Source organism: Talpa europaea (genome assembly GCF_964194135.1).
Source record: "Talpa europaea genome assembly, chromosome: 4".
Lineage (NCBI taxonomy): Eukaryota > Metazoa > Chordata > Mammalia > Eulipotyphla > Talpidae > Talpa > Talpa europaea.
This window is the reverse complement of record NC_140070.1, coordinates 26,191,907-26,219,161: the sequence shown is the minus strand read 5'-3', so window position 1 is coordinate 26,219,161 and position 27,255 is coordinate 26,191,907. Positions and strand designations below refer to the sequence as shown.

Here is a 27,255-nt window from a genome sequence, read left to right as displayed (position 1 = left end):
TTTAAAAAAATATTCTACAAACACTGCTGCCTACATGTCCAAGTGTGAATGAAGAGTATGTAATCTGTAGGTTTTTTCATACTGTGTACACTAACAACAATTAGTAAGTCATTAAAGAATAAGTGGTCATTTAAAACCTGTTTTTCTTAAAAAATTTTCACTTTCTAGCACTTAAAAAAATGGGTCTTAGAAGTGCCCTGTTAATTTCCAATGCTTTCTTCCATTCTATCCCACCCATTCAAAACCTGCTACAAATGCTGGATTGAGTTCATATCAAATAATTTAGCAGTACCAAGATTTTTCAAATGGAAACAGTGTTACTGACTTCTTCATATTGGATAACAAAATAAGGGTAACTCTGGTCATCATTAAAAATGACAAAAATCTGAGGCTCAAAGAAATTATCCACACAAGAGTCATAGAGGTCACTGGTAACACTGCCAGGATTAACCGGAGGGGGCCTCCTCATGCCATGACTGCCCATCGTGTATCTGCCAGTTAGCACTTTAGCCAGAAACATGAAATGGACTCCTTTGGAGGATTTCTTAGAAAAGTTGTGAGAGTAGCTTGCCTTCTTTGCAAAATAACTTCCTTGTCCAAACATTGTAGCATGTTTTCCACAGACCCGAGGGTCAAAGTTGTGCTTGCAGATTCCATCCACCACATCCTGGGATGTTCCATGAAATAAATGTCTCTCGTTTATTATTCTGTCACGGCCAAACATTTTCCTGTTCATATATTCCTTTTTCCTAATGCAAAGAGTAGACAGGGAATTCAGAAGAAGAAAGGTATAGATCAATTTAATAGAAATGATGTAGTCCTCCTTGACACTCTTTATAGTGTCAAGGAGGAAGAAATGTTAAAGCAATTATCAAAGGCAAAATGCCATCAAAAATCACATTAAATTTAAACTTATTTTTTCCTTTTCATTTTTTTCTCTACAAACCATTCACTTGTTTTCTCTTCCATTTCTAATCAAGTCCTCACACCTTACCCACTGAGATGGCTTCCTTGTCTAATTCCACCAATCCAAACCTCTCTCTCTATATTCTTTTTATAATACATTCATTTGTTTTTTGACTGACCAGCAGCACGGTAACATGTTTAAGAGCAAGGCCTCTGGTGCTAGACTGCCTGGGTTCAAATTTCAGCACCATATTTTATTAACCTGTCAACTCAGTTGACAGGTTATCAAACTCTTCTGCCACTCAGTTTCCTCTCTGTAAAATGTAGTTTATAGTAATCCTATTCATAGGCCTGCCTATTATGAGTATTATATATGTTAATATATGATAAAATATGAACATATTACGTTCTATGCAAATCTTCATTATCAGGTCCTGCATTTATCACAAGCTATATTAAGAAAAATAATTTATTATAAAGGTATTTATATATTTACCATAAAGTTATAACTAAAATTACAAAATAAATATGTCATGGAGTTGTAACATACACCATGGTGATGATAGCTAACAGTACTGTATATAATATTTGAAAATTACTATGAGAATACATGTTAACTAGAGTTAATGTGATCACTTTACAACATATACAAATATCAAATTATGTTGTGTACCTGGAACTAATATGTCAATTACACCTCAGTTGAAAAAAAAAGCTCTGTTGCACTTTCTCACACTGCTGACTCACCTTTTATATTTCTCCCAAAGAAACTGGTTTTGGACTCTTAATATCTGCAAAATTCTATATTTAAATTCAGGCACAGTCTTATGAAAGAGATTATAAATGATTCGGTAACTTTTGTCCTCTGCAGAAACAGGCACTTGGATAAAGTCCTGAGATGGATGCATATAAATCCAAGTTTCAGGGTAAAAGTTTGCTGAGGTAACCCCATCTGGGCAGATGATTTGTGATGATGAGGTTGCTTCAAGAGGTGGAGGAGCCTGTGTGGGAACACCACCAAGTGTTCTAGAAGGGAGAGAAAGGATGTCCATGTAAAATTCTCAGAAATAAGTTCATCTTACATTACCGTGCTCTATGGCACTACTGAATATTGTAATTTGCATGACTTAAAATGCTTTTTAAAAAACAATATTAAAAAACAATCTATTAGGGAAAAAAACAGCAAAATTTGCCTGTACACAGACAACCTATTAGCTTCTTCCTAGCTTCCTCCCTGTGGAGAAAACTCTGGAATGTACTGTTACAAGGCAAGCAAGCAAGAACCAACTTATGATTATCTTTTATTTTTTGAATCCCAGACTCCTTCCATTTGCCTATATAGTTAAAGAAACTGAAGGGAGCAATGATAATTTATATGCATTCTTCAAACTTTGCTTACTAAGTGGAAAACATATTATTAAAGACTATGTAGGGTAGTGAAGCAGATTGAGGGAGAGAGAAGGTAAGGAAGGTAAAAAACAGGGAGCTTACAGGGAGAAGAACAAGTATAAAAAAAAAAGAGAGTTTTACTTTTTACATAAAAACAAAAATCATGGAGTAGGCATTGAAAGCTGAGTTGGCAGTATTTCATTTTTTAACATCACACAGCACAACAAAACCCTCAATACTAATCAGATTTTATAGCTTTAAGTGTACTCATGATGGAGCTAATAAGGTTAAGCTCTAGACATCAGAATGCACATCCTTGAACATTTAAATTCAGGTTGTTACTTTGAAGATTAATTTTAAAAAGCAGCAACTTTGATCCACTACCTAGTTCTGCTGGATTAAATGCTGAAGTTTACATTTCTTGGCTAATTTCAAAACAGAGCAAAAGAGAGGAAGCAGAGGAAAGGAAACTGGCCTTGAGTCTCAGATTCAGGATTGGGCTACTACAGCACTCATCAAGCATATGGTAGTCACAAGGAAGCAGTTAAGTTTGCCAATGGATTAGTAAACAGATTTTCAAAAGTACTTTATGACACAGGTTACAACTATAGGTGAACATGAATCTAATCCCGAAAGAATGTTTCTTACCATTAATCCTTATATTCATAGTTGCTTTATACTAAGCATATAATTTACACACATTGTCAATAATCATCATAACAACCCTGAAAGATGGCTTTGTTATCTCTACATTTCTTATCTTTTAGATTTATTTTATTTATTTATGCATAGAAGTACTGGGGTGTAGGCCAGAGGTGTGGAGGGTAGAAGTGGGGGAGATGAGAGGATTTACCAGAAAGAGCGGGGAGCAGAAGAGGCAGATCTACTGAAATACACTGCTGAGAGGAACAGCAGGAGAGACAGGAGAGGTCTGCTGCGCCATATGTGGCTGGGGATTGAACTCAGGGCACTGCAGTTATAGCGCTGAGACTTAACCCCTAGGCCACCATTTTTCTAATAAAAAGAGTAAGCAGATGCAGGATGTGAATCCAGGTGTCTCTAGTTTTTAAGCTCAAATGCTCTCCATTTCCATACACTTCACAATTTGTTGTATACATTCATGTTTGTTTGTTTTTTTTTTTCAAAGAATTGAGTTGCACTTTTTTTTTTTTTAAGATTTATTTATTTATTTATACAAGCATTGGGTACAGTCAGAAGCACAGGAGGGTGAGAGAATTCACCAGAATTCACGGGAACCGAACAGTCAGACTGAGGAAACACACTGCTGAGGGGAGCAGCGGGCACAACAGGAGAGGTCTGTCGCGCCATGTGGGACACCCCCCCCACCCCCTCCACCCCCCACCCCGCCAGCAGCCGGGGATAGAACCAGTGCTGCAGAAGCTGCGGGCAGCCCCGCAGCCCAGCACTCAACAGCTGCGCCACCAGGGGAGGCCCTCATGTTTGTATTTTAATTCCCCCACAAGGCTTGAAGGAGATGGATGGATACCAGGATTACTACCCAGGTTTGCCTAATTCTTTCCTCTACACATACCACCACCACCACCACTACTTCAAAAGCTGGCTTGATAAGGACCTAAAAGCCATAGAGGCACAACTGCTTTATCTAACTTCCTTCAAGTAGCTGTGCCATAATCTATCTCGTCTCAAAGTTCTTTTGTGAGAGGTGGGTGTCAAGGGGGAAGGGTCGGGGACAGGTTCCAGGACTTACAAATTGTCTTTGCAGTGGTATATTTTTCAAGAGAAGCCCCAATGATTTAATAAGATTCTAAAAAGTCTCCTTTTAAGATCCTTAAAAAAAAAAATCACTATTCTGCAGGAAGGACAGGAAACCCTCCCTTTTGAACTGTTCGCTCTATTCCTTTACTGCAAAGAGGTAGAAGTTCCAGCCCACCAGGTTTTCCAGTATTATCAGGGGTTGAAGTTACCAGAGATTTCTGGGTGGAGAGGAGAAGGGTAAAACTCTCCCAAGTACTATGCTCCAAATAGGTTGTAGGTTATTTGCAGCCAAACTGAAAACCTGGCGCTGACAGCCAAGAGACTCTGCTTTTTTCCCTTCTAATACCACTTCTCCCTAAAATCTAGTTCCATCAAATGAAAGTTTCAAATATATCTATGCTTTTCTATTTCATGGGCTGGGGTCTACTATTTATTCACTCATGCTTGAATATGAGCCTGTGTAAATAAATCCTATCCATCCAAAGATATTAAATTATATAGTCATAGATCTACACGTATATTTATATGTAAATATTTATAACATATAGCATCTACAGTATCTAATCTGACCTGTAGTTGCTTATTTTTAACAAGCTAACATCTTAATTGCATTAAAACCTAAAATGTGTATCTGACTTCCACTAGTTGACATAGGTTAAAAAAATATATTCTAGGGCATCCCTGGTGGCACAGGGGTTAAAGACAGCGCTATCAAGCTATCACCAGCCACTGCAGCACCAGTTCGATCCCCAGCCTGCCAGGAAGCTAACCTCTTTTGTCTCGCCCGCTGCTCCCCTCAGCAGAGTGTTTCGGTAGATCTGCCTGTTCTGCTGCCCACTCTCACCCCACCCCCCCACACCTCTGGCTTACACCCCAGTTCTTGTATGCATAAATAAATAAATCTTTAAAAAATATACATATATTCTAAGCACAGTTACAAACATGCTTTTATTTTCAGAGAATTCTGAGGAGTTTGTATTCAGCTCATGGTTATTCCAAAGACATGCTGCATGCTTCACAGTACTAGCCCTTTTTTTAGAGCCAAAGTTGATAGGTACAGAGCTTACACTCAAGGATCTCTGAAGAATGGATTTTCAGGATCTCTGGCCATCTATCATTCTCCTCTTTCCTTGCCATATTGAAGGGCATTTCCTAACCCAACTTCAGTTACAAGCACAAATTAATTCACTTTATCCTTTCTGGTGAGGATTCAAAGAAACTGTACCAGGCTTTCTCATGACCATGAGGTGACTGCAAGGGACAGATATTCTTTCAGTTGCGATGTACCCCCAGACCTTTCAACCTGAGATTTGCTTGCTTATGCAATTGCAATTCAAGTATTCTAAGAATATTAAAGAATAAGCTATTTTTAGTCAGTCCCATTAAAGTGCAGTAAGCAAAGGAAAAAAATGCTTTTCTAACTATGAGGTAATGGATGTTAACAAGACTTATTGTTAACTATTTTGCAATATATGTGTGTATACACACACACGCACACTCACACAGAAACACATACTTAAACTGACAATGTTGTATGGCAATTATATCTAAATAAAACTGGAAAAGGAAAAAAAAAAAGGCAGCAGTGAAACCCTCATTTGTAAGACCTGAATTTGAAGGAAATTCACAAAGTCAGCCTCCTAGCCCTGTTTCCACCTTACCACCCTCTATCTAGCATTCCCAATTCATAGGGATCTTTGATTCCCTGAGTTGGCCCTTTTGACACCTATGTTTATCTTTGACCCTTGGTATTTACCAACCCTTAAAAAGCTAATTTAAACTTTCTTCCTAGCTAAGATCAAGGTTTCTCTGTAAGTCAAGCTACTTCTGCTTTGTGGAACTAATAACACCCTCCCTCCTTTTTCTCCCTGTATTAGGCCACTCTGAGAGCCCCTCAACACCAGACTCTAGGCATATTGAAACTGAGGGCTGCATTTACTCCATCCCATCCTGGTGAATTCGCTGCTGCTTTGCTCTTTTTTTGCAAAAGAGTCTGCATAATATATTTGATTTCCCACTTGATAGCTGATTTTGGTTGTTTCAGATGACTAAAATAGAAAATTTTAAAAAGAAAGCGGAAACGGTGACTTTGTTCTCTTGTAAGCCTATGTTATTAATAGCAAGGCTATATTTGAGGCATAATTCTACTACTATTTTTATAGCTCATACTTTCATAAAACAAGTCTAAGTCTTTCTTAAGGGGGGAGGGTAATTCATAATTACTTGTCTTAGGGTGAAAACAAATCAATTTTCACCATTCTGTGAAACTCCCCCAATAACATAGCACTCATGAGTATTCCTACTCTCACACAGAAGCTACATCTCTTTGATTGGCTCAGCACGACATGCTGCTGGTTTCAGTAATGAGTTCTACCATCTCACGATGAGGACAATATGTTCCTAACTACTGGATGCTGACACTGTCTCCAGCTGTGCTAGTGAAATTACAGAAATGGCTTTTTTTTTTATTATTAGCTTCTAATAGAGAAGAAAAAAAAACCCCTACAAGGTAATAATGTTCACATTTGGACTAGGAAGAAAGCATACATTTATTCTAAGCCAATACAGATTTCAAACACGGCTGTATTAAAAATTGCTTTTGGACACTAAGCATTTCAGGGATTTATACTTATTTTTCATGTATTTTGTTTTTAATGCTCCCTTTGCAATCTCAGAATTAGAAACATTAAGATTCTGTCACAATGATCTGGGGACAACACAGTGTGGGCTTGAAATGAACTCCTAATAAAAAAATAAAAAGAGCATCTTCACCTCAAAGATCAGAAAAGTAACCAATATCACAGTAGCCCTCCAAGTTCCTAAAACTATCATAAAATTAGGCACCAAGTAAATAAAATAAAAATTAAAAGTCAGGATCTAAATATGGTGTATATGATTCTAAGAAATAAGGACTTTCAAAAATGACCATGCTAATCATAATATGCCCTACAGTTTGGCATCTATGGAAATGTGCCAATGACCTATTTAGAGAGGGAAAAAAACAGCACCTGGTAAAATGGAGAAGTGCTCACAGTTCAGAAGAATGAGTTCAGGTTCAAAAGTATTTTATGGAACAGTACAGGGAGAAGGGCCTTACTGTACAAATGAGAATGCAAATTATTTTTAAAAGCTGATTTCTTCCTATTCACTTGAGCAAGTATGAATAACATATCACTATCACCATATAAGGATGGACTCTCCCTTTTTTTCCTGGTAGTTTACCTGGGCTGTGAAATATTGCCCTAACATAAGAAGTTATCAACAGAAAACTTTATTTTCCACAAAGGTGGCAAATGTAACCCCCCCAGACACTACTTTTATTTGGGGGAAAAATATTAACTCCACTTTGCTTTTCAGTTCAAAAAATCCAACAGAATAGTCATTCTTTTAGTGTTGTGTTATGTGAATGCTATTTTTCAAAAAATCAAACCCCCAAAATAATGAATTTCACATTCTATAATAATATTCTTTAGGTAATACCAAATTAGTCGTTAATTTCAAATCTTTTTCTTCTAGGTGCTTAGTTGTACATTAACATTAATATCAGAGTAAAGATAAAACTTCCCATTGATCACTTACTGTAAATATGGAAGGAGTATAAAACAGGAGCGGAAGAGGGGTCTCCTTTTTATTTCTCTCCTGAAGAAAGAGTTGTGGAGGATGTAGTGGTTGTTCCACATCATGAATCGGACCTCTTTCAGACCCCGAGAGTTTGCTTCTTCAATCAATCGAACAACAGACTATGAAGTTGAAAAGAGGTAAAGAAAAAAAATCAAGTTAATAAACAATCAATATAAAATACGAAAAATGTTAATGTAACTAAAAGCAAAAAGTTAACCTGAATGTTAACATCAAAAGTTTTAATAAAGCACAGTGAGTCAAATTATTCAGAATTAAAAAAAAAATTGCAAAGATGCAGAGGAGGAAGATGTTTCTTGTTCTGAAGAGCATGTATTACTACCTTATGTGAGGTTCAGGGACTTACTCTATTCTATATTGAGATCTTAGCCTAGAGATTTTGTTTATATTTAAGGGCATTTTCAGAAGAGAAATTGGTAGTGTATACAGATGCTAGCATATACAGTGCAAATAAGCCTATTAATTTCCAAACCCAAGAAACCTAAGGAAAAACAGGGACAATCAAAGTATTCTGAGAATACATTTTTAAACAGCTTCTTAGTTAGCTACTAGTAGTTACATAAAAGAAAAAGTCAGAAATTTTAACTCTTTATTGCATTTATAGCAATTAACATACCAGGTCATTTTTATTTCCTATTGCCCAAAACAAAAACAAAAACAAAAACAAAACAAAAAAACCTAAGGTAGGCAGGTAACGTCTCTCTTTCTGTAGGGATAAAAATGAATTTATTAAATCAAAGTGAAAAGGTCTGCGCTTTGGAATGTGAAATTAATCTCTAAAGTCCATTTCAGGGTGTTTATACCTGACTCAATTCTCATTCAAAGGCAAAGTAAACCATCGTCATTTTAAAACCTAGCTTTGTGATTGAGGAGCTATTTTTACCATCTCAGACTAAGGATGCATAGGCACATATGATAGGATATTAAATGACTGATCTGCCTGACCACAGTTCAATAAACATTTTCAAACACTTTCCCCAGGGACTTAAAAGTGAATGCTTCCCACTAGACTTCTGTAAGTACACACACGATTCAATCACCAAGAGCCTAGGAGCCAGATACAATCGACAGTTATACCAGTATTTACCTCTTTAAAATTATTCCAAAGTTTGGCACTAAGTCTGAGTACTTATCACTGTAAATACTTGGTTTCTACTGTATAAGATTCTGATCTTTCTGATAATAGTGGTATTTTATTTATGAATTCTAGGAGATTAATGGAAAGAAATACACTTACAATAAAATCAAAAAAGGAAAGTGTTGCTTTCATCAAAAAGACTCAATATTACATGTGTAATCGCTTTGAGTTGTAGTTCTGTCTAGTCATTGTAGTGAAGGAAAAAGGGAAGAACAGTGAAAGGCAAAAATTTAAATGTACTTTTTGGAAAAAGAACCTGTAAATACCTCAGGATATTCTCTCCATCCAAAGTGGTCCCTACAGAAGAATTTCCAGACTGTGTGATAAATAGAGTTGACATTGCTAGAGGGTGGTGTGGACAGCCTTCGTAGTTGGTCAAATTCAGTTGTTTCATATACACTCATGGCATTCAAATCTGCCCAAAATTCTTGTCCTCTAAAAAGATCCAATAAAAAGCAAACTATTAATATGTCTGCAAAATAGAAGTCTCTAAACATCTTATCAGACATTAAAAATATCTAGTATAGGGCACTGTAGAGTTTTTAAAACTTGCTTTTTTGGAGAAAAGGGTGTTACTGATTTGTTTCCTTATTTCCTACATGCCTTTTCTTGACAAGACCAAAATTTCCAGGTCATTGAGTTATAACAGGATTGATTCCATACCACAGCATCAATAGCCTAAACCATTCAACGTAATCCCAAAGCAGAATGAGCCAAACCATGCCCTCCATCAGGGAGTCAGTTTTAGGATGACAAAGGACATAGGAAGGCAAGAAGCAGACACAGAAACTAAAGAACTTCTCTAAGTTTGTTCTTTTATTCAGAGGCTTTAGTCTGACTAACCCAACACAGGAATACGACACATTACCAAATGAAAGAAGGCAAAAAAGGGGAAAAAATTATATGATGCCAGGTGAGGCGAGTACCCCTAATCCATCCAACAATGGTATCTTTTATACAAGGGGTGGGGGAGGCAAGAAAGTTGTCAAAATATCAAGAAAAAACTGGATTATTATGAGCTGAGCTATGATATCTTTGTCATTTTGTTTTCTGGTCTGTTGTTGCTGAATCAGCACTTCACAAACATCTCTAAACTGTTGGGGGCAAAAATTCTATAAGAATCAGAATCAGGGCCTCCCTGGTGGCACAAGAGGTTAAGTCTCAGCACTATGAAGCTGTTGGCAATTGCGGCACAGATTTGACACAGATTTGATCCGTACAGGGATCAAATGACCCACATGGTGCAACAGCTCTCTCCTGTTTTGCCCTGTGCTTCCCTCAGCAGTGTATTTCAGTCGATCCTCCTGTTCTGCTCCCTCCGTTCTGCTCCCAGTCTGTCTCTGGTAAATCCTCTCACGCCCCCTCCCCCCCACCTCTGACCTACACCCTGACTCTTGTATTCATGAGTAAATAAATCTTTTAAAAAAAAGAATCAGAATCATTAAAAAAAATTAATTTTTTTTGAAGAGTGGCTCAATTAAAAAACACTTATGTTTTCTTTTTAAATGGAACTTCACCTAGTGTTTGCAACATGTGAACCATTATTTTAAGTAACTGGCAAAATATCCATTGTATTTTCTCTTTTCATGTATATTTGAAAATCTAAGAAAAATAAAAAGTATCAAGTATCACTGATATTAGCAGAGTGACTGCTTCCAAATATATTTCTTCATACTTTCCACCCTTTTTTTTTAAAGATTTATTTATTTATGCATACAAGAGCTGGGGTACTGGCCAGAGATGAGAGAGAGGGAGAGAGAGTGTGTGTGTGTGCAAGAGGATTCACCAGAGACAGAGTAGGAAACAGAACAGGCAAACTGACGGAAATACACTGCTGAGGGGAGCAGCGGGCGAGACAGGAGAGGTCTGCTGCGCCATGTGGGTTGCTCCCTGGCCGGCTGGGGATGGAACTCATGCCGCAGAGGCTGTGGACTGCTTCATAGTGCTGTGCTTAACGCCCTGCACCACCAGGGAGGCCCTCCACCACAGATTTCTAAATGAATGTTTATAACACAAGGATAATCCAGATAGTGGCACTCATAACAACTGGTTCATGTAAAATGCAGGTGTTTCAGACAGCTATTCCCTGTAATAAATTTATTTCCCATCTATAAGTTAGGTTTTGAAAAGGGTGTGTTAAATTTGACCCATGAGTTTTGTTGGCTTATGAAAAATTTTCCAAACTCTGCTGTTAGGAATACTTACTTGAAGAACTGTTAGTAGGTATTTTGTACAAAAAACATTCTGTGGTCAAAAGTTTTAAAACTCTTGCTTACATAAAGTTAAACAATTTACTTACTGCAGTCTTTCCTCAGTCCCTTTAATAAGCTAAGGCAGATACTGAAGAACTGTGGCAAGGGCTATAAAGTATTCTTCCAAACCTATGACATTGCTCTTTCTCCCATGAACACCCACCTATTAACGGTTCTCAATAAACACACTTGGCAAATGTCAAGGAAGCAAAATCTATTTCCCACCTTCCACTCCAATGTTTATAATTTATGAATCGGGTTCTTTTAGATTCCTAAAGATCTTCCAAATTCTCAAATTTTTTAGTTTAGAAAGATTACTAACTTGTGATCTTAAAAAAACCCCACAATTTTAATTAAGTGTGAAATGCAAGAAAGACAACAGAGTTTAAAATCACATTTGGTCATTGCTTAAAATTATTTCTGGTAAAAAGGTCTATTTAATCCAAAAATAAAAATGTTTATGGGAAATCCTTTAAAAAGGTTAAAAAAAAAAAAAAAACCCAACACACTGAAAACCAGAATTTTTATACCTAGATTAAATCTTATATCAAGTTGCTTTAAACAATTACCATCTTAGAAGAATCTGATATTATCATGGAGCAGACAAACAAATCTCCTCTTCCCCTTAAGATCAATTTAATTTTTAAACAGATTTTTCCCTCCTTTAAGCTTTTTACCCAGTAACTGCTCCTAATTATGAGTTAACAATCCTATGTGTTTTTTTAAGGCATTCTCAGAATAGCAGCCACTGTGTTCACATGTATTATATACAAACAGCTAATGCTTTTCTGCTGTTAAAGTGTCAGATTTTATTCTGGACATCACTCTAGCAATTTCTGTTTAAGCCTGTATTATTAAGTCTTCATAGATAATGATTTGCATGAGAATGACATTCAAAACTGCAGCTTCTGTTACATTCTCTGTGCACTTCAGTCCTTTGGGCATTATGAAATGTCTATGACAATTCCTAATTTACTACAATCAACTCTTCTTTGGATTGATGTATCAAAGCACTGTTTTAGCTCTATCTGATTTTCAATATGCTTTTCTAGACTTGACAGAGACAAAACAACAAATCTGAAAAACATTAAATTATCTTTTTAAGATTAATCTTACCACCTGCTCTCCCTTAAACAGGCAATACTTAAAAAATCCCAAGCCTTTTCCTTCTCAATATGCACAAGTATAAGCACATACAATATGGATGACAAATGTTCAACATCCACTACACTTCTTTGTCAAACCACTGCTTCCGATTATCATAAAGCAGTCATTGAGTCCTCTGTGTGGTAATGGTGATGGTGGGCTGTATTAGGCAATACACAAAGAATGAAACAGTTGTATTCCTTAGCTTTCTGGGGCTTCAAGAGAGAAATAACTAACAAAGTGCAAAACCAAAGAAGCAGTATATCTGCCCCTCTAAATTCATCGGTGGCAAACACATTCCAGGAATGAGAGGACAAAGAAGAGGCATGTATCATTATGGGAGAGGAGGTAGTTATTGGCTTCTAGGAATGGACAAAGGTCAGGAAAATTAAGAGCCTTTTACTGTATCAATCCAAGATAGTTTTCTGTAAGAATTTTTTAGGAGCTGTTTAAATAAAAGTAAATATTACAATGAAAGGATTGTATGGAAGAACTAGAAAAGAATTTTTCAAGCATTTAACTTCTTGGAAGAAGAGAGAGGGCAAGGAGGGATAGGATCAGAGTGCACAGAGTTAGAAATGGAAACTTTCTAGACAGGGGTACATAAGAATGAGGAGATGTGACCCTGGATATAACAGGCAATGTGAGAGATGTCAGGTAATGAACTGAGGATGTGAGAACCTTAACAAAGGTAGGCATTTAAAATATTGATCAGATAATGATATAAGACCAAAGTGTGTTTAAAAAATACAGCATAGATGGTCTCACTCATGGCAGGAATCTAGAAAACTTAAATAAGGGACCAGGAAAAAGAATAACTGTAAGAAAGTAAAAATCAAAATCAACAAACAACTATGAACCAGAGACACGCTATGGGGGGTGGGGGGCGGGGAGGGGAGGGATTGGGGTCAAAATAAGGCTGCCGCAATTGTATGGGGAATATAAAAATAAAATTTATAATTAAAAAAATAAAAAATACAGCATATGTGAAAAATGAATAACAGTGACAGTGCTAGAAATTGGAAGGTATGGTTTTGTAAAAGAAGAGTACTATTATCTTGGCGAATAAAAACCCTATCTGACCTAAGGGCATCCCAAGACAAGCGTGACTATGGGAGATAGTAGCTGTGCAGTGAATTTTGATTTTGTTAACTATATCACTCAATCAAATCAATCCGGACTGATTTAGCCAACATATAATCCTATCATGATTAATCAGAAAAATAAATCCTGCAAACAGATTGTTGGTTTTTATATAAAGGCAAGAATGAATTAAACGGCAGAAATAGGGCCTCCCTGGTGGCGCAGGGGTTAAGACGCAGCCTATGAAGCTATCTGCAGCCACTGCAGCACGAGTTCGATCCCTGGCCAGGGAGCAACACACATGGTGCAGCAGACCTCTCCTGTCTCGCCCGCTGCTCCCCTCAGCAGTGTATTTCAGTCAATCTGCCTATTCTGTTTCCTACTCTGTCTCTGGTGGATCCTCCCACCCTCCTCATGCCTCTGGCTTGTACCCCAGTTCTTGTATGCATAAATAAAATCTTAAAAAAAAACAAACCTGTAGAAATATTAACAATACTTATCTACATGCTTTGCCTACTAACATACCACCAAACATATACCAATAAGAATCCAGATACAAAGCTAATTTGAAATTCTGAAAAGGACACCCATCCTCATATTTTACATGCTTTACAATAATGGTTCTCCTCCTACTCAACAAATATCTTGACATACTAAGCTAACACTTTCCAAGATGTGTCATCCAATCTATAGAATACTAACACCCACACTAAGTCAGAAAACCACACACCATCACTTCTTCAATATATATTTCAAATACTATGAAATAAAAGAGGTTTACAATGTAAATGACAAACAGCTGGAATGAAAACCAAAACTACTAAATAGTTGCTGAATGAAATAGAAAATTAGTAAAAATATGATTTGTCAGATAAATAGTTCTTGGGATTGTACATTTTCGGCAAATTTAAGTTGTCTGAAACCAAGAAAGAAACATGATCAAGAAATCATCATAAACAGACACATTAGACAGACAGGACTATGTAATGGGGATAAAATGATGAAACAAGCAAAATGCTAATGTGGGAAGAGAGACAAATTTTGTGGCACAGTGAAGAAATGTGGCACAAAGGTGGTCTGGGAATAATTCAGAGAGAGTTTACCTCTACTGGAAAAGGGGTTAGGAAAGGGGAATCAAAGCAGGTGTCCCAGAGCAGATGAAATGAGAACCAAGTCTGGCCAGCCACCAAGCTGGTGACAAGCGGCAGGATGCCACATGCGACGTGAATGACATGAATTGAGGTTAACGGAGCGAGGCATGAGAGATCCAAGAGCGTTTAGCACATGCGCTTCATGTATGAGGTCAAAGTATGTGTGTGTGTGTGTGTGTAAGACGGGACTAGATAGCTGGCTGGGGCAGTTTAATGAAGAGCTTTGTTGGCTGCATTAAGAGGTTAATACTTGATTCCGTTGGCAATAGGCATGACTGGTGGATTTTCAGTAAGGTTCAAGCCTGCTTTTTATAAAGGTCATTCCAACAGTAGTGGTATAGAGGACTTATTTGTGAGAAAGGGTAGGGAGTGGAAATAAGTATTTGCCTACCATTTATTAGCATTTATTTTTTTTATTCTGTGCTTAGCCATCGACAGCTATTAGAACTGCGCATAAGACAAATGATAATAGAGAACTAAGAAGGCAACAGTGGAGATGATTTGAGACAGCATTTAAGAGTTAGAAACTAATTGTCTGGCAGATAATTACATGTGCGGCTTAAGAGTGGTACAAGTCCAGGATGTGCCCCCATGTTTTTTGATCTGGGTAAACGGATAATGGTGCTGTTAAATGAAACAGGAATTGTGCGAGGTGGAACACCTTTAATTGGGAAGATGATAAAAATAAGATATAATTTTAACTGCATCAGAGGTCAATTAAATATAAAGATTTCTGGACCCTACTCAGTATAGTTTTAATCAGACAGATTAGATTTGGAAGCTTGACTTCTTGCCTGTAAGAGTTAACTGGTTTCTACAAGGATAAACCTATGACCTCAAACTAATTAACACCTGCTTCTATCCAATTGGACTAACTTGACACAATTAATAGGTTCTCTTATTTCATTACTGTGATATAAAGTGAAAATGTCTCCTAAAACTGAGGGTCATAATGATAGAAGGATAAAGATCAAATGCCGTATGGAGAATATTTAGACTTGAGACAGGCATGACAGATGGAATATGTTTGCTGCTGCTAAAAGAAATTTCACAGGCACACAAAATATAGCTGGCTCTTGATATGTGGCTTTGATGTTTCCAGGAATTCATTTAGCAATGCTGGACTATCTGGCAGCTTATATATCCCTTCAAATATGTTACAAGGTGATGAAAATCATAGCCATGGCATACACAATATCAACTATTTTGTGAAAGCAGTGTAGTTATTACTAGCCATGTACTCTTTCTGCTTTGAAAGTATAGAAATAGTCATCTATTCTATAGCCTGCTAAGATTCTTGCATCACAAGTACTATGGTTATGGGAGAACTACGAGGACTTCACCTGAGGGGAAAAATCAAATATTGTCCAAAAATTAACAATGATGTAAGAAAATAATTTTTTAAAATAAAAAATACATTAATTCAGTAACGGCCTGCTTCAAGTTTCACTATCAACAATGAATGAGAAATCGCCAATGTAACAAAATCTAGTTTGTTTCTGTAAGTACATACCAATAAAATACTTGTATGTCTTTATGGTAAAAAAAATAATGAGGCAAGATTCTGTATGGATATCTCAGAAAGAGGTGAATGAGAAGGCAACAAGTTCGTACTGAGTGCTATCTGGAATCACACTTATCTATGTGCTAAATCCCATGTCTGATTTACAAACTGTTAGACATCTAATCTGTGGTCTTAAAAGTCATTCTAGAGTGTGAACAGTGAATAAAAATGAAAAGAGAAAAAAAAGGCAGACAGGTAGGTCTCCTAAATGAAAAGATAACCTATTTTTAAGCTTTCATAATTTTATAATCTTCAAACACATACGGAAAACTAAGCACCCAACACTAAGTATCCTCTCAAAAATTTTGTTCCAAGACATAACCATTTGAATACATATAAATGTATTTTAAACCCATAAGTAATACAATATAAGATGAAGTCCCCTCTACCCAAGTAACCACTAAAAGCAAATTACAACATACACTTGAGAAAATAGCATACAATACTGTTAATTTGAGCTTTTAATTTTTATTATAAAACTAACATCAACGGCCTCCCTAGTTAAGTCTCAACACTAGGAAGCGATTCACAGCCACTGATACAGGAGTTCCATCTCCGGTCAGGGAGCTACCCACAGGGCGCAGCAAACCTCTTCTGTCTCCCCCCTACTCCCCTCAGCAGTGTATTTCAGTCAATCCGCCTGTTCTGTTCCCCACTCGGTCTCTGGTGAATCCTCTCACTGCCCACCCCCCGGCCTACACCCCAACTCGTGTTTATATAAATAAATCTTTTTTAAAAAATAAAACATTGAAGACTACAAAAGAACTATCTAATAAGATATGTCTAAGTCTAAATTTTCACAAATAGAAAGTATACTTATGATATTAGATCTCACTGCAATCTATTTATATGAAGGCATGGGTTTAAAATTTTGTACTCTGAACATACCAGAAAAATTTCTTAACCTCTATCTAAATTCACTCATATCCTGAGACTCCAAGGTGACTTAAGTTACAATTCTCAACCATGGCCTGAAGAGGAAGTGAAATTTATTTTGTACAAAAACAGCTGGGATAGAAAGTACACATTAGATCTTAAAAATATGTATCCTGCTTTACACTACCTTAAATTATCCAGTTACTGCACAATAAAAAAAAAGCCATGTGTTCAATGCACAGATACTAAATAATTCAATTTTGTGGATATAGAATTTAGGAACATTTAAAGAGGGCTGGAATATATTTGTTTATAAAATTCCTCTACATAAATATTGTAAAATCAGTACTTTAAAAGTAAATGCTAAAATTGCTTAATAGTTTTTAAATTTTGAGAGATAATTTTTTTATTGGTTTAGTTTTATAAACTAGACCATAAAAACTTTCAAGGTTTAAGTCAGTAACTTTTCCTAGGGATAGGGATTCTACAAAGCCAAGTGTCTTTGATAGACTCAATTAGTTAAGACAGTCCAAAACTGTAGAACATTTTACACACTGCTTCAAATATCTGGCAGCATTTGGACAATCCAAGTGTCAGAAAGCAAGCAAAGTTCCTTCTGTTTCACATCATATCTACTCCCATTCAAGGATGTCTTTCTTTTATTAGGGTGGGTAATTAAACCTTGGAAGGCAAACCTAATATTTCTCTTGCGCTTATTTTTGTTCTCTCAATGTCTGGAAATTAAAAAGCAAAGCCAGGTGGCAGTTAGAAACCAAAGACCAACCACAGCAGGAAATTATTTAGCGTATTTTGTGCCATTTGCCCTCTCTATGCTCTCATCAGCAGAAGGGGCTGTGAAGATCACAGGGCGCAGGCAAGATTCTGCAAGCACATGCACTACTTACTGCAAGCCAGGTTCACCCTGGGGTCCGCAACCCCTGCCATTCTTCCCTGCCTATTCCAGGTGCTGTTAAAAATTTAGAGCAAAGGTGGTCACCCAAACACTATGGCTACATGTCAAATGTGCAGGGACAGTTTAAGACTCTCTTAATCTAAAAAAAAAGATTAATGTAATAAAGAAATTCCTGTAAGTGTGGCCTAAGCTAATTTTTCAATCATTATGAGAAGTGCTTGTTTCAACACACGACTTTTCACAAATCAGAAGCAATAGTACCAAAATAAAGGACATCCATTTGCATAAAGAATACAAATTTTTGAACTCTTTCTCAGACAACTTAGTCACGGGGAGTTCTAATGCACGCCTTACACAATATTCTGTGGCATGCATACTTACAAATCACTGGTTTCTGTAGACCTTGAAAGGGAACAGTCATGTTAACGTTCTCATTCTCCTGTGAAAGAGCACCTTCCATTGTGGTGACCACGCAAAGGTTCTTTACTGGCCAAGTGGTGTTACCAGGAAGCAAGCAGCACAGAGTTGGGAAAGATTGAGTAGACAGTCACATGTGGTTGTGTGCACACGGCAAATAGGAATTTTTAGTTAACTCCCTTCTATGCTTGTCCTAGCAACAGTAACTGGTTCTGTCAGTAAGGAAAGCTAGGAGTTTCACAACTTAAGTTTATTAATATTATCAACTTCTAAAATCTGAATTTCTGATTACAGAATTGGTTTTATTAAGCCTAAAACTGCAATACTGTCTTTTTGCACAGATCAAATATAAATCTTTACAAACTACCAAGTGACTAAGTGGAATCTATATAAAACCTTTTATTTTCAAAGATTTCAAAGTTTTGCAGAACCTACCCCTTATAATTTAAAATTCCCCGATTAACAAGGAATTATTATATATTAAATATTAAAGACTTCAGTTAATGTGTCAGAGATTGAGCTGGATTAAGTTTAACATTTACAAAGACAAATTTTAAATTGAGGCTAGATTGCATATACTATAGAGAGGACAGGCAGCATTAATTCTTGGTTCTTAGAAAGCAATGCCATAAATAATTTATAAATATAAAAATTATATCTGGTTTTATTAAAGTTCTGTCACACCTAAATGTGTGTTTGTTAGAAATAGGGAGCTACAGAAGTATTTTATTTCTTTGTACACAGTCTGTATTTATGGTATTGCAAAGTATAGGTCAACTGAAGATCTTAGGCTATTACCTAACAATTTCAAATCCAGAATGAAGCAGAAAATGGCACAAGCCTGGTACTGTGTCTTCTGAAGACATAAATTCATTAATATTCACTTCAGTTTAGCTCCCAGTTTTATTTAAAAGAGAAACTACTTTCACAAAATAAGTTTTTTGCACAAGGATCCAATTTGAACCAGTCTTATAGAAAGCTGGTCCAGGATAATCGAGAAACATCTTGTAACTCAAAATATACTTGTTTTTTCCCTTTGCAAAAAATGATATACACATGCATAGGTTTTCCTCTACTATGTAGAACATTCCTATTTGGCATGACTTAGTATATTCAAAATATTTTTCTATATAATTATGGTAATAGTACTCCCTGCCCCCCAAAATAATATACCAAACAGGAATGTTCTGCTTTCAGCTAGCAGGGGAAACATGTACTTAAAATATCCTTCCACAAAAAGGCACATGAAACTCACAAACAGCACAGTGGCAATTAGTAAAGGTTCTTGAACTAGGGTAAGAGAACCTCAAATTGTAACCTTAAATGTGATTTGAAAAAAAAAACAACCTTCGGACAAGGATGCAGAATCTAATATTTTCAAAGCAGGGGATAATAAAATAGACGTGATAAGAAAAACAGTTGCAATCTCAAATGACTGGATTTTAGTAGCATTCTGAGCAGTAAAGGTTTATACGGGCTACATACAGTGTCACCCTTTAGAAATAGCTCTTAAACCAACACAAATGGAAGACTCACTAAATTCAGAGACACACAGATAAGAATTTATGAATTTACCTTTGCTTTATGACAAATCTAGAATCTAGAAATTCTATTGTAAAAAGAAACGGAAACAGATTCACAGAGGCATAGAACCAGTCAAAAGCAGCATTTTTCTGCATGTCCACATAGCAGAATGAAGTTTTAAGTTGTTTTACTTTTTTCCTTTTATTTACAATGAAAAACAAAAGCCTTAGAGTCAACTTAATAAGAAAATGCATAATGTACCATGCAATTATTTTTACAGATTGCCAGTTAATCTTACAAGCTATTTCCTCCAGTCTGATTTAGAAGTTTTACTCATCTTTGCCTTTTGCAAGGTTCATTTTCATTACCATAAATATATCAGGAACAGACAAACCTCAACCTGAAGCCAGATGACAGCTGTTTCAAAAAGTCTAATCTACTTACTGACAAAAAACCAGAAAGGGAATAAATGAATGATTGCTATTGATTCCCACCATAGGTCTACATAGATACAGTACTTCTCTGGATTAGTATAGACAGAAGCTAATTAGTTTTATTTCATATGTAAATGTAGCATAAAGAGGTGCAAAAAATAATTCATTGGACCGCTTTATCCCAAAGCATAAGGCACATATTTTGAAAGTCACTTCAAACATAGTTCCTGCTTATGGAGCTCTCTCTTTCTCTTAGGCAAGAATTTTTTAAATAAATTCAAACTCATCCAGCTGTGTATATTCAAGAAATACCAAAAAGTCACAAGGCATAGTAAGTTTCAGCTGTTCTTCTCTCTCTAGTGTTATCAATAACACATAATGAGTTAGTTCATACATCATCACAGCTGTGCAGGCCAGCATTAACTTAGCTAATTTAACTACTCCAGGACCTTGCTCTAGTTTAGATAATCTACTCTGTAAATCACATAGAAAATAACACCACACTATTTTATCATTAATATCCATTTTTCCCCATCTTCTTTCACAGAGTTCCTGTTAACTCATTTAATGGCATTGTCCCTTGGACAGATAAAAAAAAAAAAGTCATCTAAGAGCAATTAACAATCAAAATCACTTAACACAAAGACCATGACAACACTCTAAGCTTAAGACAAAAGTAAAACTCCCTCCTTTATCAATAAGTTCTAATCCCGAAAGAGCAGAAAAGAAATGTCCTCTGAGAAAAATTAAGGATTGAATTAGGGTTTGCAACTTTTTTCTTCACTCATACACTCTTCAGAAAATTCAGAATTAGAAGTAATTACTGATCATATTTTCACCAAAGGTTACCATCAAGTAAGGTTTGCAGAGTGCCAGTTCTTTATGGGTGATAATAACCAGAGACCATTCTAGCACACTTTAAAATGAAAATAATATGAAAACCAATGATCTTAGTTGCTACAGGGAGATTTACACATCCCCACAACTTCAATTTCTATAGTAATATTCCACAAAGTTGGTGAGGCACTTTTAAAACTGCTTAGTCCTGCCATTTAATAACACTTTATACTAAGGATGAGTGCCTTAAATGTCAGAGACTGTGTTTTCTTAATTGAAAACACAACATTCAATGCTTTCTTAACTGCATATTTGAAAATTGGAAATTCTCCAAAGCCGATCCTGAGTGCAAAAGAAGCCATGGCATCTCAACATGGAGAGTTCAAACATACAACCAGTTCCTAGTTGATGATGTTATAAATATCTGCAGATGTAAAAAAGCAGAGTGAGAAAGCAGAGTGGGATTATATCATAATTTATGGTGAAAGTAAAACTGGAAAATAATTAAGATAATTTCATTATAATGAACCAAGCAAACATCTATTACTATTGAAATTCTTTTTAAAATGTGTTTTTAGTAGCTAAACATCTTGACTAAAGAGTTGGAATGAACCTGAACTTATTTAGCTCAACTTTTCCAACTTCATCCTTAAGAATAAAATGAGCATTATGTACATCTAATTTAGATTTTAAAGTCAGTAATTTGCTAAACAAAGTATTTTCTCTGCAGTTGCAAACTATGAACTTTTGTCTCTGCTAGAGACCCAGAATTATGAACCTTCCCCAAGCGCCACACTCTTAAGTATTATGGATATAGCATATAATAATGATTTACAAAAGTCAGATAAACTACTGAATACAAGTGGAATAAATGTCATTCATTATATTCCTGAATCCAAAGATTGCTAGGACTGACTGAAACATCTACAAAGCTGAACATACACTTCCTGATTATATGCAATCTGCACAGATATACCAGCTTTACAGGCCTGACCACAGAGATTAATAGCTTTAGCCAAATAATGTGGTAACCATGTGAACCTGGTCTGCTCCAGCTTGTTTGTGAGTCTCTCAGCAAGGCCCAACATGCCGTTATCTGCATCTTGTTGCCAGGAAACACAACATCGCTTTGGAATACAAGGAAAACCAGGTTGCAATGACCACAGGTCAACTTCCCAAAAGCCTAATTTCAACAGTTAGCCATCTACAGTCTTGTAACATTTCTTCCTGCAGTCCATGGAGAATTTCACTTTGTCAATACTTTTTGCTATTTTTATCAGGGCAGGACCACTCATTACCATTAATAATGTAGCAGCAGCAACAGTAATTAATTCACTCATACTTTTCATCAAGTATTAATAAAACAGCTTATTTCATTAAAACTGACTTGGAAATCAAGCACCCTGCTACTACTGTATAAATGATTCATGCTTCTGGGTCTATATTTATGACTAGCCTTCAGCAAAGCAATCTTACTAAAGGATAAAATACCCAATATGCTGCTGATCTTGAGTTCCTGGATTTTCTGGGCTCAAAATCCTGTCTTTCTGGTAACAGAATGTAATGTGTTAAACAATAATCCCACTAGTTCCTTCCTGACCAAATCAAACAGATAGAAACTTAATGTACTAAGATGCTGAAGTACTCAGCGGACTGGAAATTTGCTTCATAAGAGCGAAGTTGGAGGCCAGAATTCCACAGTTTTGCAATCTGGAGATGGAAGAATTAGAGGTGCTCCAAGAGCATATAAATTTAACTACCCTTGACATATCAATTAGAATTGCTAGCTCATGGGCAACAGAAATTCTCGACAATACCTTTATATAAAAAAAAAAAACGTAAGGGCCTCCCTGGTGGCGCAGGGGTTAAAGTCAGCACTATCAAGCTATATGCAGCATGAGTTCCAACCCTGGCAGGGGAGCTAACCCACATAGTGCATCAGACCTTTCCAGTCTAGCCCGGTGCTCCCCTCAGCAGTGTCTTTCAATAGATTTGCCTGTTGTGCTCCGCCTTCTGCAACTCTGCCCTACACCCCAGTTCTTGTATGCACAAATAAATAAAAATAAATCTTAAAAAAAAAAAAATTTAAGATAAAAACAGAAAACATTTCTCTCAATGTTGTGCTGGCTTTAAAAAATGTTAGCTTCATTATAGACTGTAAGAATTTTGCTACTCAAGCAAGATAGAATTGCAGATGTGTTTGTTATATCAGCAAAGCAATCTGACAATACAATCTCAAAGTAATACTTTTATGATCAAGAAAGCCCAAGGATTTTTCTACATAACACTGTTTTTAAATCTGTACCTTTTATTGTTTCCTTGCTCCATTAATCCTTTTTGAAACACAAGGTGCAAAGTTTTTGTCTCATAATTAATGAAAAGATACACAGATTTGTGTATTTATATAACAAAATTAGTAAAAGAAAACCGCTTAACTAATACTAAAGGGGACAAGTGGAAAAAAGAAAAGACTAGGTTTCTGTAATATCAACAATGCTCCGGCACTGTGTTAGAACACATCAAAACTAACAGAATTAGACAACTTGGAAATGGTTTACTGCTACCATTTGCATGCTGATTATCCAGACACTTAGATAGTGTAACCCAATTTATCTGTAAACAAAGATAACACTCAGGAAGGTTTTTCTCCTGCACTTCTGTTTTAGGATACTCAGCATATTTTCCCTCCCTCTGGGTCATGCCTCTATGCACTACATCAGGCCATTCATTATCTGTGACTCTGTCAGGTTGCCCTCATGTTCTCCCAAGTCAAACAGCATGGATAAATGTGTTCTTATCTTCCCATATAACTTTAACCCTTAGTCTTGGTCAAACACAAATAAATATTAATACCTACATTACAGGAGAAACAGCCTAGAAATAGTAATGCTTAAAACCCTAGGAAGGCTAATATTATATAGCCATTTTTGCATTAGCGACTTTATGTGTGGCAACTACCATTTTCTTCATTTTAAAGTTCAGATAGAATTCAAATGTGAAACTATCAGTTCCATCAGTGATTGCTTAGATATCCATACTCAAATAACTTAATTATACATACCTTGTATACAAAAATATAAAGGTAACTAATTTTTACCCTTAAAAATGGTAATATACCAACTAACATAAATATTTCCTTCACTCACTGTTAAAAGATTTGGGTTAAAATAATACAATTTATTTCCTCTGTAAGATAAACAGATTAATAAACATAATGGTAAAAAAGCTTTAAGGAAACAAATTTAACTTGTTTAGGCATGATTCAGACGTTTGGGAACTTCAGAAAATTTATATCATGCAAAACAGGGATACAAAATAAACAAATACTACTTTCCTTTAAAAAAAATAGGAGTTACACAATATGCAAAACTTTAGATAAATTAGGTTTTCGTTATCTATGTTATATAGTAGGATTCACCACAGATTTTCTTTCAAAAGCAAGCTCTCCTGTATGGTTAAAACTGTGTTTAATTCACAACACTCAATGTATATGCAACTTGTCAGTCACACAATATTGCAGAGTGACATCTGAATTGTTCAAATCACAAAACCTTCACTGTCTGGTTAGGTACCTAGTCTGCATTCAACCACCATGGAAAAATCAGGATAGCATACAATCAGAAGAACAACAATGAAAAATAGAAGAAAACCTGTTAGGCTACTACTGAAAAGAAGCCTCCTTACTAAGCTTTTAGCCTCTTTCTCTTTAATAACAGTTTTAAAGTAATTACAAATACATACCCATACTTCATTCTCATTCTATCATTCTCTGGGTTACAGTAAAATCTTTCCAAGTGCTCCTGGGAATCATTGGATACACTCTGCCACTTTTGAGAAGTTGTTCTCTTCACCTGCCAATGATAGGGCAAAATTGTGTGGTGCTTCAAACAATCCCTGCCATAAATACAAGTGCCTTGCAAAAAGTCCATGCAAATTTCAATTCCATTCTCTTGGTGAGTGTGATACTGTAGCTGGTTCACCAATTCAAACACAAGGTCAAGGGAAGCTTCCTCACTTTTGTCCTGAAAGAGCTCGGTATTCAACTTATCACTGGTGTCCAAAATGTACTGGATTGTAAAACTGTTGTCTTGGAAAACCCCTGGAACATAATCCATGACTTTGTCTATGCATTCAGGACTAGAGGGAACATCACTTGAAACTGTGTGCAAAAGGTCAGTCTGAAAGTGTCCTGCTGTAGAATCTGCAACTGTCCCACTGATGGTTTCTGGTGGAAAGCTGTGATCCTGGATTGGGACCACTTGTTCTGGAGCCTCAGTAGAAGGATGGGCTTCTGGTATTTGGCCCCTGACATTCGTCCTCTCAGGAATCAGGACAGGCATATTGTTATCGGTTGGTGAACACGATGGATTGATTTCTAGGGGCTTTTTCCCCATAGGTTCATGTAAGCTGCTATCATCTGCACTCTGGTTTCGAGACCTGAAAACCCCATCAAGTGAGCCAGATTCTAGCAAAGTGTTCAGTATTGGCCTCAAAGACCTCAGGGTTCCAGTTCCCAGTCTCTTCTGGTCCTTTTTCTTAAAACAAGTCTTCAACGGAGCGATCTTCTCAGAGAGTCTCATTTGGCATGAGAAGTCATCAGGAGGAGAGGGAGGCTGCACTACACAGTCTGGCTCAGGTTCAGTGGCTTCCATTTCCATAATGTGGATTAATTCCAATTGTTCTTCAGAGTCTAAAAATCTTATCAGAGGAAAGGAGAGAAAATGATCATTTACAAGCTAACAACAACTGAATCCCATTCACTCATCAAAACGTTTTGTTTTAGTCTGTGACTAAGTCCCAGAATCACTCCTCTTGTATCATATTTCATGCTTAAATGGTAAATTTGACTGAGGAACCAAGGCTTCAACACAACCAAGGCTGTTCAAAAGCCCACAGGAGAAAAAAGCAAAAAAGAGACAGTTATTTTCTAATAGGTCCCTCTCGTTTATTGGTGGACTTAATACAAAATGATTTGTAATTCTGCTGGTGTATGAATTTTTACTCTAAGTCTGAGGCAGGATGGAGGGTGAGGGTTAGAAACAAGTGAGCTTAAATGATGGCAGAAGGGCATCCTCATTGCAACGGCTCTCTTCTAAGTTATCCCTTATCTCATGCGGCAACAAAAACTTTCTATGCAGAAAAGTTCATCAAGTGAAAGATAAACTTCGAAGTTAGTGAGTAAATGAATATGGGGTGTGAGGCTACACTCAGCAAACAGGGGATCTTACAGGAAATGTTACATGGGAGAAAGCCAAGAGCCTGTAAAAGCATTTCTATATTGAGAAAATTCCAATACATTTCCCAAGAATGCTAACTAAAGGTCTCCTTCTGCAATCCCCAAAACACTGCCACTACTGGAGATGGAATACCAGGATCTGTTTAGCAACAGAAGCAACATCAACTACTGCCCACCATTTAAGAAACCAAACACACCTCATAAGGCAGAAAGGGTCTCCTAGATTTCAGAAATGTTACCCGTGCATTTTCCAAACAAGGCAAATGAAGCCACACTATAGAAAAATAACATAAACACCAAATTTCAGATTCCTAACAAGTCACTGAAACAGACTAAAAAAGTGCTTTCTTCAAAGACTCAAACTCCTTGAAAAAACCCCGAAACTTCCAAGTAAAATGCAAAGCCAGCTTTGTAAACTGAAAGACAATGTTTCCTCCACGATCTATAGATTCACTGACTAATTACTGCCAGGTGGCAAAGGGTTGGCGATGAGCAATTAATCCTCTTCTCTTGTCCAGCAGACTGAAAGAGAACTTTGAGGCCAGCCCTCATGACTTCATCAAGCAGGTCTTCAGCACACACATCAGTGCCTCCTAACATTTTCTGCTTGAATTATGTAAGAAAAAGCACCTATTAGATGCCCAGTTCCATCCGTCTTTATGGGTCACCAGAAACAAAACACAAAAACGGAGTTCCCAGAAAAACGAGCACCGGAGTTGTTAATTAGAGCGGGTCGGGCATCTACGTGCGTACAAAGTCCATAACGATCAGACGCAGAAAAATAAAAACAGCAGATAACGTCAGGTGTCAGCGCACACGGCAGCACAAAAGGGAGAGTTCCGCGCGGGCTGGCACTGGGAGCGAAAGCTTCGCGAAGAAAAGAGGGACTTGACAGAAGACATAAATCTCTGGCCAGCAGCCAGGCCAGGCGTTATTATTCAGCATTCGGTGCTCTGGCCTCAAGGCACGACTGGCACAGCCCGCGGTATTCCCTGCCCGCCCGCCCGCCGCGC

At 36.7% G+C, this 27,255-nt stretch overlaps 1 protein-coding gene across 1 annotated transcript; it reads right to left on the bottom strand.

Annotated features, from left to right (window-relative positions):
* Positions 1–235: 235 nt before the first annotated feature.
* Positions 236–25,694, bottom strand: TIPARP (TCDD inducible poly(ADP-ribose) polymerase). The gene is made up of 5 exons (XM_084231152.1): positions 24,748–25,694; positions 9,076–9,244; positions 7,612–7,772; positions 1,654–1,932; positions 236–749 (listed from the first exon to the last, which is right to left on the bottom strand). The coding sequence occupies exons 1-5, from the start codon at positions 25,662–25,664 to the stop codon at positions 302–304; spliced, it is 1,974 nt and encodes a 657-aa protein (XP_084087278.1). The 5' UTR covers positions 25,665–25,694; the 3' UTR covers positions 236–301.
* Between the last annotated feature and the right edge of the window lie 1,561 nt (positions 25,695–27,255).

What these genes read in the sequence shown, in the direction of transcription:
- TIPARP (XM_084231152.1), bottom strand. Translation starts at nt 25,664, where the DNA reads ATGGAAATGGAAGCCACTGAACCTGAGCCAGACTGTGTAGTGCAGCCT. An exon ending in GATGGAGAGAATATCCTGAG is followed by an intron (nt 7,773 to 9,075) that starts GTATTTACAGGT and finishes TCAACTTCATAG; the next exon opens with TCTGTTGTTCGATTGATTGA. An exon ending in CTTTGGGAGAAATATAAAAG is followed by an intron (nt 750 to 1,653) that starts GTGAGTCAGCAG and finishes TCTTTGCATTAG; the next exon opens with GAAAAAGGAATATATGAACA.